Source organism: Mauremys reevesii, linkage group 18 (genome assembly GCF_016161935.1).
Source record: "Mauremys reevesii isolate NIE-2019 linkage group 18, ASM1616193v1, whole genome shotgun sequence".
NCBI classification, from domain to species: domain Eukaryota; kingdom Metazoa; phylum Chordata; order Testudines; family Geoemydidae; genus Mauremys; species Mauremys reevesii.
The window spans coordinates 18,402,908-18,419,220 of record NC_052640.1 but is presented as its reverse complement, the minus strand read 5'-3'; the positions used below and the strand labels follow the sequence as shown (position 1 = coordinate 18,419,220).

The 16,313-nt window shown below is 45.5% G+C and overlaps 2 protein-coding genes across 4 annotated transcripts in view; one reads left to right on the top strand and one right to left on the bottom strand.

Annotated features, from left to right (window-relative positions):
• The window catches only part of DGCR2 (DiGeorge syndrome critical region gene 2), a 97,922-nt gene that overhangs the window by 77,775 nt on the left and 3,834 nt on the right, over window positions 1-16,313 (bottom strand). For 2 of the 3 annotated variants that reach the window (XM_039505596.1, XM_039505597.1), the window contains exon 2: window positions 425-596. In XM_039505596.1, coding sequence (XP_039361530.1) covers window positions 425-449 — 25 coding nt within the window. In that variant the 5' untranslated portion in view covers window positions 450-596. The remainder of the gene's footprint in view (window positions 1-424; window positions 597-16,313) is intronic. The other variant, XM_039505595.1, reaches the window with a different exon arrangement.
• On the top strand, window positions 1,174-2,614 carry LOC120386358 (testis-specific serine/threonine-protein kinase 2-like). Its single transcript, XM_039505599.1, has one exon. It carries the CDS (start codon window positions 1,320-1,322, stop codon window positions 2,412-2,414), a length of 1,095 nt encoding a protein of 364 aa, XP_039361533.1. The 5' UTR covers window positions 1,174-1,319; the 3' UTR covers window positions 2,415-2,614.

Sequence of the window (16,313 nt, the reverse complement as noted above, 5' to 3'; positions counted from 1 at the left end):
GGAAGGATGGTCCAGGGGTTAAAGTACTAGGTTCAGTTCCCTGCTCTGACGTAAACTTCTTGTGTGACTTTGTGCAAGTCACTAAGGAAAAGGAGACACACAAAGGCTATCTACACAATAGGGATATTAGCACTTCCCTACCTCACAGGGGTGTTTGTGAGGGGGGAAAGACATGAAAAGATTGGGAGGCAACCAGTTATGATGGTCCCGGGCGATGGGGGCCATAGTGGCTGGATTTCAACATAGATTTTACAGAGGAGGAAAATGAGGCAGGGAGAGATTAATGAATTTGCTCAAAGTCACAAAAGAAGTCTAGAATTAGAGCCCATGCCTCTCACTCCTGCACTTCCACCACAAGAATCATAAACCCGGGCCTGACACATGAGGCTACAACACTGTTTTTACAAGACCCAGATTCAAATACCGGTAAGATTCCATGTTCCATCCATGACCGTTGCTCAAGTCAGGACTGCATCAGCTGGTCTGGATGTTTACACTGAGCACCCGCTGTGTTGCCAGATTAGTCTCACCGTGTTATTCATTCCTGTGTGTTGGAAAATGGGTTTTTTACCATTCACCATTGTCTTACCAGTGACCTGCAAAGAAAAAACAAGTTGTGATTTGTTCTTGTCTTTACTTCTTTATGGCCTGAAAGTTGCTGGGTGGGATTCACGGCTTTTTTATATTAGAAATAATTCTCTTGGACTTCCCATTTTTATTGGCAATACTGATCACATTCCATGCAAAGAGGCATTATCCAATCCCACATCTCATCCTGGATCTCCTAGCACTATCAAAACGCTGACATGGCCAAATCTGAATGCCTTATTTTCCCTCCAAAATACACAGCACTCCCTTCATTCTCTGTCACTGTTAACACCGCCCCCTTCTCCTCTTGTCCACTCAGGCTCATAACTGAAGGATCCTCTTTCACTTTTCCCTCTCCTTTGCCCCATATATCTACACTGTATCCAAATCCTGCCTCTTCTTCCTCCATAAAATATCAAGGAATCAACCTTTTTCAGTGTCTCCATTCAGCTAAAAATCTCTTCCAGGCCTCCTTATTTCCCTTCCCTGTCCAGCTAGTTTTGTGGGAAATAAGTCATATTTTATACATTCAGTCACCACTAATATCAGCTCTGCTTTATGATGTCATATGCCCACATCACATACAGAACAATGCTAAAGGTTCTACATCATCCAACTAAAGAGAACTAGGGTATCTCAGAAGACCACCATGGAATGTACGAGAACAAGCTGTTAGCGTGTGTGATGCACAGTCAATTTCAGTTTAGGAATCTCTTGTTGCCTCTGGCACCATGGATGATGCTGCAATCCTTAAAAAGAGAGGCTATGTCTTGGGAATCAATCTGGGAGAAGGGTCATACGCTAAAGTGAAATCTGCCTACTCTGATCGACTGAAATTCAACGTGGCCGTGAAGATAATCAACAAGAAAAAAGCTCCTCGTGACTTCCTGGAAAGATTTCTCCCCAGGGAAATAGAGATTTTGGCCAAAGTGAATCACCGCGCAATTGTCAAGACCTATGAGATTTTTGAGACGTCCGACAGCAAAGTCTACATCGTGATGGAGCTTGGCGTACAAGGAGACTTACTGGAGTTCATCAAGAGCAGAGGCGCCATCTCAGAGGATGTAGCTCGCAAGATGTTTTGCCAGCTGTCTTCTGCCATCAAGTACTGCCACGATTTGGATGTAGTCCACAGGGATTTGAAATGTGAGAACCTCCTTCTAGACAAAGACTTCAATATCAAACTGTCAGACTTTGGCTTTTCCAGACGACTGACTCGAGATGAAAATGGCAAGCCTATTCTCAGTAAAACTTTCTGTGGTTCTGCTGCATATGCAGCCCCTGAAGTGTTACAGGGCATTCCCTATCAGCCTAAGATTTATGACATATGGAGTCTGGGTGTCATTCTGTTTATAATGGTCTGTGGATCAATGCCATATGACGACTCAAACATTGGAAAAATGCTAAAGATTCAGAAAGAACACAGAGTGCACTTTCCCAAGTCCAAAAGCTTGACAGTTGAGTGCAAAGATCTTATTTACCGCATGCTGCAGCCGGACGTGGCTCGGAGGTTGCACATAGAGGAAGTTTTTAATCACATGTGGATGCAGGCTCCAAAACCCAGAGTTCCTTTGGCAACTTCACCTGTAAAAGAAGGAGAGTGTTCTCGGAATCTCAGAGAGTTGAAGTCAGAGCACAAACAGGAAATAGACCCCCTGGGGGAATCGAAGCCAAACAGACCAGATTACAAAACCGAGTTTAAAGCAGTGCCCAGATTGGAAGCAGTACCGGAAACAGAGGCTGCTGTTCCCAAGGAAGAGCAAGCAGAAGTTAATGATCTTACAGATCAAATGCAAAGAACAGGGATCAAAAGTGGTGATGATTAAAGGATAGCCATGGGTAGTGTTTTATCTAGCCCCCAAAGGACTAATTGACAAGACTATGAAGTGAGGAGTGTGAAAAGGGACCAAAGCAGACAGACGTAAAAAACAATTTTATGAATTCTTTTAGATCTCTATATTGGTAGCGACATGGCTGAACAATCCATCAATAAATCTCTACATTCATAATAAAAGCGTAAATGTAAGGAAAGGAGTAGTTTTTTCTCCTAGCCAGATCCGGCTGTAGAATGGGGTCGGCACTGCTACAATGCAGGGCATCTTTTGCTACATGTCTCCTGTCACTGTGAAGCTGTTATGAGATCTGTCATCGTTTTGATGTTTGGGAACTCACTGAGCTGTAGCCAGCCTCTGACAGCCTGTTCCCTGAAGCAGTGGAACAAAAAGCGACTGTCTCCTTCCATTAATCGTATCTTAGAGCTGGTTCTCAGGGCCAATTCCTAAGTCATCTGCAAATGCACAGTTGTACTTGGAAAGGCCTCAGGCTCCTAAGCAAGTCGGCATTGCCAGATCTCCCCACATGGATGAATTCAGGCTTAACAAGACCTGGGTCCACCAAAACACTATGGGGCTCCAACTGTGTTTATGTGGCTCCTATGCAGGCAGGGGCATAAAGGTACATTTTGACCCAGGCTTGCGTATCTCTGCTATAGCTACGTGTACCCTGCAGGGTTTCATTTTTGATGGTGTCCATCAAATCAGCTCTGTTGTTCAGTTCACAGGGGGTTGGAAGCAAAACGCCCCCTGCGTGTTTTGATGGAGGCTTGGCTTTGCAAAGACAAACTTCCCTCGGAATAGCCACTCCCTGCCAAGCTCTGCAATGGCACCTGGTGGGCACCTCTTTCCTCCCACCTCTTTCTGTACTGGGGGCTCCCCTCCTGCGGTCTGCGCCATCAGTGTAATGGGGGGGGGAACCAAGGTCAAATTCTGCAATTTACAAAACAATTGCACGGGAGTTCCCCTTTGGGCTGAAGAATCAAAGGTTGCCTGGTCTATATGGACAGCAGCACAAGTAGCTGCAGCCTCCCTACCCCAACTCTGCCTATTACTGACGGCAGGGCTGGGGCAACCCATTAGGCGACCTAGGCGGTCGCCTGAGGCACTGACATTTGCGGGGTGGCGACCGCAGCGGCCGGATGTTCGGCCGCCGCGGATGTTCGGCCGCCACAGTCGGCAGCGGTATTTCGGAGGTGGGACCTTCCGCCGCCTAGGGCGCCAAAAAGGCTGCCGGCGCTCCTGACTGCCAGCCCTGACTGTCACACCAGGTCTATAGAACCAGCCAAGGGATTTTTATTGATTGATTTTGCAGAATTCCAACGTTTATTTGGTCCTGAATGTTGGCCTCCTATTTGGAATTATTCTGCCAAGTTTCCTAGTTCTGTGCAAAGCTGTTCGCATGCCAGGCTTGTCCCATAAAGCTGACCTGGTTAGCTTGCCTGTAAGGATGCAGCAAGTCTTGCTTCAAACAGGATCTCACACGAGCCTAATTATTTTAATGTAATGGCACCTAAGGGGTTTCCTGGCAAAGTGAGTTAATGCTCCAACCTCATCTCTGGGGACCCAGCTGCCCAGCCTGATTACGGCAAGCGTAAAGAAGTCAGATGGGTTGGCTGTAGGTTTGACTATCCACCCCACCGAAGCATTAAGACAAGGTCTCCTAGTACTGGTTCCCCTTGAAAGTACTGTACGGTGTGGATGTGGTTTTGTAGACATTGGCCCTAGGGTCCCAAGCACATATTCAAAGGGCCGACATTGTTCCAGAGGGCTGTCTCTGAGCAAAGCAATGGAGGTGAAACGTGGACAACGTACTGTGCTAGATCACTGCCTCACTTTCATAAGAATGAAGAACTCCCCAAAAGCCTTAAAAAGAGAATGTGGTGAGGAGGAGGAAGGCAGCAAGTTAGAAGCACTGATGCTTTACCAATGTCCAGAAGGGCACATTAGAGATGGCAGTGATGCGCCCCCAGACTCCAGCACATAGGCCCATTACTGCTCTGTCTCTCCATTCTCTAGGGATCTTAGACGTTCTTTTGTTTCTCAACAAACTAGGGAGGACTATGCCAGGGTTAGCCAGGACCTGCACTCAGCTCAGACTCTTGGCTCTTCAGTACTGTCATCCCTCATGCTGGTAACGTCTCCCTCTCACAAAAGCAGCTCACACTGTGCCAAAAACAACCATTCTAATGATCAGATCCTCTCCAACGGTCCTTTAGCTTCCCCAGAGATCAACCTGATTGCAACCTACATATTAACGTACATGGGGCTTTACATCTTCTGAAAGCTTGTACAGACGCTAATTCATTTGCACAACATCCCTGTGCAGCAGCCAGGCAAAATCACCCCCACTTTGCAGGTGGGTCAGCTGAGGCATGGAAACCTGAAGGCAATGACCCTGGTCACACAGCAAGTCAGTGGCAGAAGTGAGATTAGAAATCAGGTTTGCGCCTAATCCCAAATACAAGACACTAGCTCAAAATGTCTTCAGCTCCAGAGGCAGCTCATCACAGAACTAGTCTATTGAACAGATTTCTCTCTGGTTACCGAGCCTGGCTCTGTAGAAATGTTGACACAGCTGGGGAACAGCATTCTGCTTCTCTCCGACTCCCTTGACATGTGTGATATTGACGACCGCACCTTTGTATGAATATAGATCTTATCTGGCCAATCCTCCAGAAGCTCTCCTGTCAGCATAGGAGAGTCTACACTAAAGTGCTACAGCAGCGCTGTACCCGAAGACAAGCCCTAAGTAATCTTCATTTCTTCAAGTGTCTGCTGCATATTCCCATTCCTGGGGTGGTTTGGCAAACAGTACCCCATAACTGGAAGGTGAGATTTGGAGTCCTACTGACTAGGAGTTGAGGTAGTGCTCTACCAAACTGAGCAGCCAATGCAGATTCTAGCTCTAAGGAGTAGAGCTATGTAAATGTACGTACAGAGCTCCAAGCAACAACCCTACAGATTTCTGCAATAGAAATACATCCATACCATGCTATAATGGAGGTAGCCATTGCTCTGGTAGAGTGTGACCTAACACCTATGCAGGGTGGAGTAGATGCTAGTTTACACTTTCCGCTGTGCACTAATTGATACTAGTGAACATCTGTGAAGTGACAGCATGACCTTTCTGTCTGCACGAGAAATAGAGAGACTAGAAAATTTACAAAATCCTTTACTTCTGTTTAAATCTGTTTGTCCAGTTTTAGAAATGTTATTCCATGAGATAAAATGAACAAGGACATGCTTATAATGTTGCGTCTAAAATATATTCTATTTGCTGTGGCATAAAAATGCTCTCAACACCCAAAGAACACAGCTTTGACTGTCATATTTAGTTAGTTAAGGGTTAAGTTTCCACCTGTAAAGGGTTAACACATAGTACCTGGTGAACACCTGACCTGAGGACCAATCAGGGAAGAGAATTTAAAATTCCTAGGAGGGAACTTTTTCTCTCTGTTCTGGTGTGTGCTGTTCTTAACCGTTTGGAGGTACAAGGGTCCAGATGTTTTAATCAAGTCTTCTGCAAGTTTCCATCTTTCTGAACTAATTTCTTCTAGTCAAGATAGTGAGTATTAGAAAGGTACTTTGTGTCCTCATCTGATAATCCTATGTTTGCAATTCTGTGTGTTTGTTATTGATTATTCTTAATTCTGCCTGTATTGTTTGTACTGAGAAGAAGAGAGGATTCTCTCCAGAAATTAGTAAGGTTATACCCTATGAATGTCCAGCTTGGACTCATAGAGATTGTGTATTTTCTTGTTTTTCTTTTAATAAATTCTTTCTATAAAGATTTGATTAAATCCCTTCTACTGTGGATACAGGGGGAGGGGGCTAAGAAGCTTTCTCTCGGTGGTGAGACAAGCTTATCTCTGGGCAGAGAGGGGAGGAAGGAGATGGGGAGGTTTCTCCCTCACAGAGGAGCAAGAGAGAGAGGCACGGCTTTTCTACCAAAGGCACTCTGAGGCAGTTTCAGGGTTAGAAGGATTTTCAGTTCTTGCAGGGCTTTCTGTTACAAAGCCCTCCCTTATAAAGCGGTGCTTTCCTCCATTGTGAAACGAGATACCACTCAGGATTCCTGAGGTGGGGGGAAGTGCTCGTCAGAGCTGATTCCCGTCCAGCGGGAAAAACAGGTTTGGGGGGGGGAGAGGAAACCTCAAGCCAGATTTTTTTTTCCTGGGTCTTTTGAAATTCTCAGGAGGCAGGAGAACACAGGGAAATAGACCAGACTTTTCTCGCAGGTATTGTTAGCAGCAGCCTTTCAGCTGGGCTACTGAGTACAGCAGCTCAGGGAGAGAGAGGGACAGAGAATTTTTTTTTTTGCTCCTCTTTCTCAGTACAAAGCAGTACATTCACAAGACACAATTTGCAAAACAAAAGATTTGATTTCTCTTTGTTTAGTCAGTGATAGGCAGCGTTAGAAACTGTAACCCAAGCAATTGAAGTAAGCAACACAGAAGTACATTGACTGCAGAGGGGTGTGGCCAGCACCAGGACACAGACACAATGAGTGCCAAGGCCGCATCTAAACTGGAAACAAGACAAAAAGAACTGCAATTACAAGAACAGGAATTACAATTAAAACTCAAGGAGATGGAAATGAAAGAAAAAGCCAAGGAGGCTGAGCACATGAGACAAATGCAGTTAAAAGACAGAGAAATAGAGAAACTACGAGCCGAAGAAGCTAACCACAAGAGGGAGCGGGAGAGACAAGAAGCTGACCACAGAGCCAAAGAGGCTGAGCACAGAAGACAAATGGAGTTAAAGGACAAAGATCTGGAATTAGCAAAGGCTAAGCAGAATGATCCAACCAATCCAACCCCTCTTCCAACTACTGATCAACCTTCTTGGAAAAAATTTCCCGCCTACAGGACAGGTGATGACGTTGAGGCCTTCTTAGAAAACTTTGAAAGGGTCTGCATTGGGTACAAGATCCCTGAAGACCAATTCATGGTAGAGCTGAGGTCACAGCTCTGCGGAGAATTATTACTGGTGGCAAATGAAATGCCTAGGGACAAAATGAACGACTATAAACTGTTTCTAACCAAGGCCAGATACAGAATGGGCATAACCCCTGATCACGCCCGTCAGCGTTTCAGAGCCCAGAAATGGAAACCAGAGGTGTCATTTCCAAAACACGCCTCCTACCTTGAAAAGCATTATTTTTCCTGGTTATCAGGAGCCAATGTTACATCCATAGAGGACCTACAGCTCCTGATAATGATGGAGCAGTTCTTGGATGGTGTTCCTGAGGACATTACACGCTACATACAAGATGGAAAACCAAAAAATCTCACTGAGGCAGGGGAGATTGGAGCCAAATGGATGGCAGTTACAGAGAACAAGAAAGCTACTGTCAAGGGGAGCGAATCCCACAGGGTACACACCGACACTAAACCCTACCATCGAGGACCAATCAAGCCCACACCTACAACCCAAGGACAGCCACAACCTACTTCTTCTTCTACCTCACCAGTCTCCAGTAATCCTCATCGGCCTAGTGACCCGTCAACTGGGCGATGTTTTAGATGTAATGAACTGGGGCATATCAAAGCCAAATGCCCAAAGAACCTAAACCGAGTGCAACTCCTTGCACCTTCACACCAGAGAAACCCAGACCTAGATGTCTCTCAAATACCCTTAGAATATAGGGAAACTTTGAGAGTGGACGGAAAGGAGGTTATTGCATGGAGACATACTGCAGCACATGTGTCAGCTATCCACCAAACCTTCGTGGACCCCAAATTCATCAACCAGGAAACCAAAGTGACAATTCGCCCCTTCATGTCAAAACCTATAAGATTACCTACAGTGCGTTTACCTGTCCAGTACAAGGGCTGGTCAGGGAAGTGGACTTTTGCTGTCTATGACAACCATTCCATCCCCATGGTACTGGGGAACGACTTGGCCCACCATGTTGAGCAGCCAAAAACAGAGGGAGTGGTTACACGCAGCCAAGCCAGACGAGCTGCCGGACCCATCCCTGTTCCTGAGCCATCCACCGAGACCCCGTCTGTGTTACCAGAGAGGGTGGAGCTGGCTCCCATACCAACAACTACAGCAGCCATAATACATCCAGTCCCAGGACTGAGACTGGAAGAACAACCAGTGTCAGCACTGACCCCAGCGCTTGCAACTCCACCGCCAGAGGGCACCAACGAGCCTAAACTGGCAGAAGCAGCAAACAACCCTGCCCAAGAGGCTCAGCCAGAGCCTGAAATATCACCTTGTGCACCAGCGGAGAGCGGTCCACAGTCAACGGAAACAACCCCTTCACCTACATCGCTTCCAGAGGGATCAAGCCCAAGTCCACAGTCTATGGAGGAACTGGTGTCTCCAGCCTCAAGGGAACAGTTCCAGACTGAGCAGGAAGCCGATGACAGCCTTAAGAAAGCTTGGGCGGCGGCACGGAGCAACCCACCGCCTCTCAGCTCTTCTAACCGATCCCGGTTTGTTGTAGAACAAGGACTTTTATATAAAGAGCTTCTTTCTGGTGGACACCAGGAAGGCTGGCATCCTCAAAAACGGTTGGTGGTTCCAACTAAGTACCGGGAAAAGCTCTTAAGCTTAGCCCATGATCATCCCAGTGGCCATTCTGGGGTGAACCGAAGCAAAGACAGGTTGGGAAGGTCCTTCGACTGGGAGGGGATGGGCAAGGACGTTGCCAAGTATGTCCGGTCTTGTGAGGTATGCCAAAAGGTAGGAAAGCCTCAAGACCAGGTCAAGGCCCCTCTCCAGCCACTTCCCATAATTGAGGTCCCATTTCAGCGAGTAGCTGTGGATATTATGGGTCCTTTCCCAAAGAAGACCCCCAGAGGAAAGCAGTACATACTGACTTTTGTGGACTTTGCTACCAGATGGCCGGAAGCAGTAGCTCTAGGCAACACCAGGGCTAAAACTGTGTGCCAGGCCTTAACTGACATTTTTGCCAGGGTAGGTTGGCCCTCCGACATTCTTACAGATTCAGGAACAAATTTTCTATCAGGGACCATGCAAGACCTGTGGGAAACTCATGGGGTACATCATTTGGTTGCCACCCCGTACCACCACCAAACCAATGGTCTGGTGGAGAGGTTTAATGGGACTTTGGGGGCCATGATCCATAAATTCGTAAATGAACATTCCAATAATTGGGATCTAGTGTTGCAGCAGTTGCTGTTTGCCTACAGGGCTGTTCCACATCCCAGTTTAGGATTCTCACCATTCGAGCTGGTGTATGGCCATGAGGTTAAGGGGCCATTACAGCTGGTGAAGCAGCAATGGGAGGGGTTTACGCCTCCTCCAGGAAATAACATTCTGGACTTTGTAAGCAACCTTCAAAACACCCTCCGAGACTCTTGGTTCCTTGCTCGACAGAACTTAAAGGATGCCCAAGCGGAGCAAAAGGTCTGGTATGATAGACACACCAGAGAGCGTTCCTTCAAGGTAGGAGACCAGGTCATGGTCTTGAAGGCGCAACAGGCCCATAAGATGGAAGCGTCCTGGGAAGGACCATTCACAGTCCAGGAGCGCCTGGGAGCTGTTAACTACCTCATAGCATTCCCTGATTCATCTTTAAAGCCTAAAGTGTTTCATGTTAACTCTCTAAAGCCCTTTTATCCCAGAGAATTACAGGTCTGTCAGTTTACAGTCCAGGACGGAGATGACACCGAGTGGCCTGAAGGAGTCTACTACGAAGGTAAAAGAAATGGTGGTGTGGAAGAGGTGACCCTCTGCACAACCCTACAATGTCTACAGCGGCAACAGATCAAGGAGCTGTGCACTCACTTCGACACCTTGTTCTCAGCCAACCCAGGACGGACTGAGCAAACCTGCCACTCCATTGACACAGGTAATGCTCACCCGATTAGAACCCCACCCTACTGGGTGTCACCTCATGCCAAAGTTGCTATTAAACAGGAGATTGACAACATGTTGGAGATGGGTATCATCCGCCCTTCTACCAGTGCATGGGCATCTCCAGTGGTTCTGGTTCCCAAACCAGATGGGGAAATACGCTTTTGCGTGGACTACCGTAAGCTAAATGCTGTAACTCGTCCAGACAACTATCCAATGCCACGCACTGATGAGCTATTGGAAAAGTTGGGACGTGCCCAGTTCATCTCTACCATTAACTTAACCAAGGGGTACTGGCAAGTACCACTAGATGAACCCACCAAGGAAAAATCTGCCTTCATCACCCATGCAGGGGTGTATGAATTTAATGTGCTTCCGTTCGGACTGCGGAATGCACCTGCCACCTTCCAAAGGCTGGTGGATGGTCTACTAGCGGGGTTGGGAGACTGTGCAGTTGCATACCTCGATGATGTGGCCATTTTCTCTGATTCATGGCCCGAACACCTAGAACATTTGAAAATGGTTTTTGAGCGCATCAGGCAGGCAGGACTAACTGTTAAGGCCAAAAAGTGTCAAATAGGCCAAAACAGAGTGACTTACTTAGGACACCAGGTGGGTCAAGGAACCATCAACCCCCTACAGGCCAAGGTGGAGGCTATCCAACAGTGGCCTGTCCCAAGGTCAAAGAAACAGGTCCAATCCTTCTTAGGTTTGGCCGGATATTACAGGCGATTTGTACCACACTACAGCCAAATCGCTGCCCCACTAACTGATCTGACCAGGAAAACCCAGCCAAATGCAGTTAAGTGGACTAATGAGTGTCAGAAAGCCTTTACCCAGCTTAAGGCGATGCTCATGTCTGACCCTGTATTAAGGGCCCCGGACTTTGACAAACCCTTCCTAGTTACCACCGATGCATCTGAACGCGGGGTAGGAGCGGTTCTAATGCAGGAAGGACCGGATCACAACTTCCATCCTGTCGTGTTTCTCAGCAAGAAACTGTCTGAGAGGGAAAGCCACTGGTCCATCAGTGAAAAAGAATGTTACGCCATTGTGTATGCCCTGGAAAAGCTACGCCCATATGTCTGGGGCCGGCAGTTCCAACTACAAACTGACCATGCTGCGCTAAAGTGGCTTCACACTAACAAGGGAAACAACAAGAAACTTCTTCGCTGGAGCTTAGCTCTCCAAGACTTTGACTTTGACATTCAACACATTTCAGGAGCTTCCAACAAAGTTGCTGATGCACTCTCTCGTGAATGTTTCCCAGAATCAAGTGGCTAAAAAGTGTTCTTAACATGTTTTCATGCTTAGTAGTCTATGTAATAGTGCATGTGTTTTATTACTCTGTTGTTTTACAGTTCTAGGAGGAAATCACCGCTAGTGGATTCCACTGTTGGCGATTTGGGGGGCATGTCATAAATAGTTAGTTAAGGGTTAAGTTTCCACCTGTAAAGGGTTAACACATAGTACCTGGTGAACACCTGACCTGAGGACCAATCAGGGAAGAGAATTTAAAATTCCTAGGAGGGAACTTTTTCTCTCTGTTCTGGTGTGTGCTGTTCTTAGCCGTTTGGAGGTACAAGGGTCCAGATGTTTTAATCAAGTCTTCTGCAAGTTTCCATCTTTCTGAACTAATTTCTTCTAGTCAAGATAGTGAGTATTAGAAAGGTACTTTGTGTCCTCATCTGATAATCCTATGTTTGCAATTCTGTGTGTTTGTTATTGATTATTCTTAATTCTGCCTGTATTGTTTGTACTGAGAAGGAGAGAGGATTCTCTCCAGAAATTAGTAAGGTTATACCCTATGAATGTCCAGCTTGGACTCACAGAGATTGTGTATTTTCTTGTTTTTCTTTTAATACATTCTTTCTATAAAGATTTGATTAAATCCCTTCTACTGTGGATAAAGGGGGAGGGGGCTAAGAAACTTTCTCTCGGTGGTGAGACAAGCTTATCTCCGGGCAGAGAGGGGAGGAAGGAGACGGGGAGGTTTCTCCCTCTGTGAGTTGATCTGTGTTTCCCCAGGGAACGTCTTTGGAAAGAGGAGGGGGAAAACAGGGGTGTCCCGGCCCACGTAAATTGACCGGGTGGTGGCAGCAAAAAGGAGACCTACCCTAGGATTTTAGGGTGGGGGGCTGGTCCTCAACTTGAAACCCCCCAATTTCAAGTGAGGGTGAGACCATGACATTGACTCACCTGTATGAGCATGAAATCTAGGGGGTAATACTGGCAGCTTTATCACTCGGTTAATGTGAAAGTCACGTACCACTTGGGGGAGGAATCTAGGGTTTGGGTATATCACCACCTTATCCTTGTGAAAGACGGTGAATGGAAACTCAGCCATGAAGGCACAGAGTTTACGCATGCCCCAGGCAATTTGCCACTGTAATTCCAAGCGCTATCAGTTAAAACACCTTTCTACTGATTGAATCCATCTTCTTTCCCTCCCTCTCAGAAAGTCTGGAGGGTGATTGTCCTCCTCTGGATCTTTGGACAGCTACTGCCACAACCAGAGAGCTAAGGTAGGGTGCATGTGAATGAATGAAAGCCCTTTGTAGGATAAATGATATCACATGTCAGTATTTTTTGATGTAGCCTGACATGATGAAAGAGTAGACCACACTGCCTTCACAGGGTGCAGTAGTCCATGGAAGGGTAATCTTATTTTTCATGGAGAACCAGAATGGAAGGTTTCTTCCAGAGTGATCAGTGTCGTCACCCTACAGTTCCAGAACTTATGGACAGAAAAGCATCCTCAGAAGGAGAGGAAGCCGAAGCAATCCCAACATTTGCAACTGGGGGAAGATTCAGCATCGAGTTCTGGCTCCAACTCTTGATATTCTTCCTGAGCTGCAGGCCGCTCGTCTTCTTCTGACAGAGTGTGAGGGACTATGATTGGAGAATGCTCCCTGAAAGCAAGTGACATTTTGACAGAGCTGGGAACCTTGAAACTTTTCTGGACCCCTAGTAGGGCAGGAATTCCTGCACTATGAGAATGTGGATTATTTCTATAGTGCCTAGGTGAGGGCTAATAGGACCTGCCAATCATGATAGATTGTTGAACTGTTGGCTGCATGATTGGTGTGAAGCTGAAGGGTCTGGTTTTGTGGAACACTGGGCCATATTCAAGTGCAACAGGGGTCTGTCTGAACAGGACAACCTGCATCTCACAGTGAGTGGGGGATAATCTTGGTTGGAGGCTGGTCGGAGCAGCCAGGAGGACATTAAACTAGCAATACACAGGGAGGGAGCTAAGAAGGCAAACGTAGTACAAACTCAAACACAGCTCGTCGTGAACAAATTGAACCTATGTGGCAAAGAAAATTGCAGAAAGAAGAAAATTTTCCAATCGCTTATATAGCAATGCTAGGCGGCCTAGGTGCCAAGCAAGAGGAATTGGAGTTCTCAGCGATGTAAAGAAAATTGATCTATTTTGGCTTTCTTGAAACCTGGTTGGATAATTCACAGGATTAGAATGTTAAAATTAGTGGTTATAAACTTCCTAGAAAGCGTAGAGGGGTAAGAGAGATGTACACTCTGCATTAGAGACACCATCTCCTGTGGAAAGTTATTGATAACTCAGAACCATAGGATCTTGAATGCTAACAAAGCCCAGGAGATAGTACTAGTGGGAGTCCGTCACAGACCACTGAATCAAACTAGAGAATAGGATGAGTGACTCCTTAAGCACCTGTCTGCAATGTGTGGAAAGAATAATTGTGTTATGGGGGATGTCAATTTGGGAGACATAGGCTGGAGGGCTGCTTAAGGCAGAAGTAAAACATCATATATAATTTTAAAACACAAAAGGTATTGTGCCCAACATGAGGTAACTGTTTTGGACCTCTTTATGACTGAGCGAGATGAATTAATCACTAAAAGAAGTTGTTGGTTGCCTAGGAATGAGTGATCCTGACCTGATTACATTCAATACAGGCAAACAGAGGACAGTCCCAACCAGTAATAAATATATTTGGTGCTTCAGAATGGACAATTCCCAAATATGAGGAAAATTATGGGCAGAGTTGATTGGGAGAAAAAAAATTAGACTGAAAAACATGAATGAAAATGAACTTAAGAACATAAGAACAGTTATACTGGGTCAGACCAAAGGTCCATCTAGCCCAGTATCCTGTCTTCCAACAGTGGCCAATGACAGGTGCCCCCGAGGGAATGAACAGAATGGGTAATCAATCATGAACATCATGCACAGAACAGTTAATCATTAAGGTAATCATCAAGTGATCCATCCCCTGTCACCCATTCCCAGCTTCTAGCAAACAGAGGCTAGGGACGCCATCCCTGTCCATCCTGGCTAATAGCCATTGATGGACTTATCCTCCATGAACTTATCTTTTTTGAACCCTGTTATAGTCTTGGCCTTCACAACATCCTCTGGCAAGGAGTTCCACAGGTTGACTGTGCATTGTGTGAAAAAACACTTCCGTTTGTTTTAAACCTACTAATTTCATTTGGTGACTCCTAGTTCTTGTGTTATGAGAAGGGGTAAATAACACTTCCTTATTTACTTTCTCCACACCAGTCATGAGTTTATAGATCTCAATCACATCCCCCCTTAGTCTCCTCTTTTCTAAGCTGAAAAGTCCCAGTCTTATTAATCTCTCCTCATATGGCAGCCGTTCTATGCCCCTAATCATTTTTGGTGCCTTTTTCTGAACCTTTTCCAAATCCAATGTATCTTTTTTGGAATGGGGTGACCGCCTCTGCACTCAGTATTCAAGAGGTGGGCGTACCATGGTGCTACATGGAGACAATAGGATATTTTCTGTCTGGTCTATCCCTTTCCTTATGATTTCCAACATTCTGTTAGCGTTTTTGACTGCTGCTGCACCTGGAGCAGATGTTTTCAGAGAACTATCCACAATGACGCCAAGATCTCTCTCATTAGTGGTAACAGTTAATTTAGACCCCATCATTGTATATGTATAGTTTGGATTATGTTTTCCAATGTGTATTACTTCGCATTTATCAACATTGAATTTAATCTGCCATTTTGTTGCGCAGTCACCCAATCTTGTGAGATCCCATTGTAGTTCTTCACAGTTTGCTTTGGACTTAAGTATCTTGAGTAGTTGCGTATCATTTGCAAATTTTGCCATCTCACTGTTCACCCCTTTTTCCAGATCATTTATGATGTTGAATAGGACTGGTCCCAGTACAGACCCCTGCAGGACCCCACTATTTACCTCTTGCTATTCTGAAAACTGACCATTTATTCTTACTCTTTGTTTCCTATATTTTACCCAGTTACCGATCCATGAGAGGACCTTCCCTCCATGACAGCTTAATAGGGAGTTCTTTAAGTAGGGTTTATTAGATGGCCAAAAAGCCACAATTCAGCAAACAAGAAATAGGACAACTTTGACTAAAAGCACATCCTGGTTCAGTTGTAAAGTGAAAGCAGCAATTAGAAATAAAAAAGCAACATACAACAAATGGAAAAAAGGAGAAATAGCCATCAATATAAATCAGAAGTTATGAAGTGTAGAAAATTGGTATGGGAAGCTAAAGATATCGGAAAAATCTACGGCTTGGGGGCTACAAGGGGGGGAAATCCTTTAAGTATATAAGGAAACAAATAAATCCTAGAAAAGGTATAGGCCCATTACTAGGTGGAAATGGTAAAATTATTAGTAATGATGCAGAAAAGGCAGGAATGTTCACTAAATAGATCTATTCTGTCTTTGGAAAGAGGCAGGATGATGGACTTGTATCACACGAGGACGACGATGAGGTGCTTTCCAGTCTATTAATAACCAAGGAGGATGTTAAACACAATCTACTATGGGTAAACACTTTGAAATCAGCCAGCTTGGATAACTTACACCCACGAGACCTAAAAGAGTTGGCTGGAGAGATCTCAGTCCCACTGACAGGTTTTAATAAATCTTGGAATAGTTGGGGAAATTCTAGCAGACTAGAAGACAGCTAACAGACTGTGAAGAACTTCAAAAAGATCTCACAAAACTAAGTAATTGGGCAACAAAATGGCAAATGAAATTTAATGTGGATAAATGTAAAGTAATGCACATT

What these genes read in the sequence shown, in the direction of transcription:
- LOC120386358 (XM_039505599.1), top strand. Translation starts at nt 1,320, where the DNA reads ATGGATGATGCTGCAATCCTTAAAAAGAGAGGCTATGTCTTGGGAATC.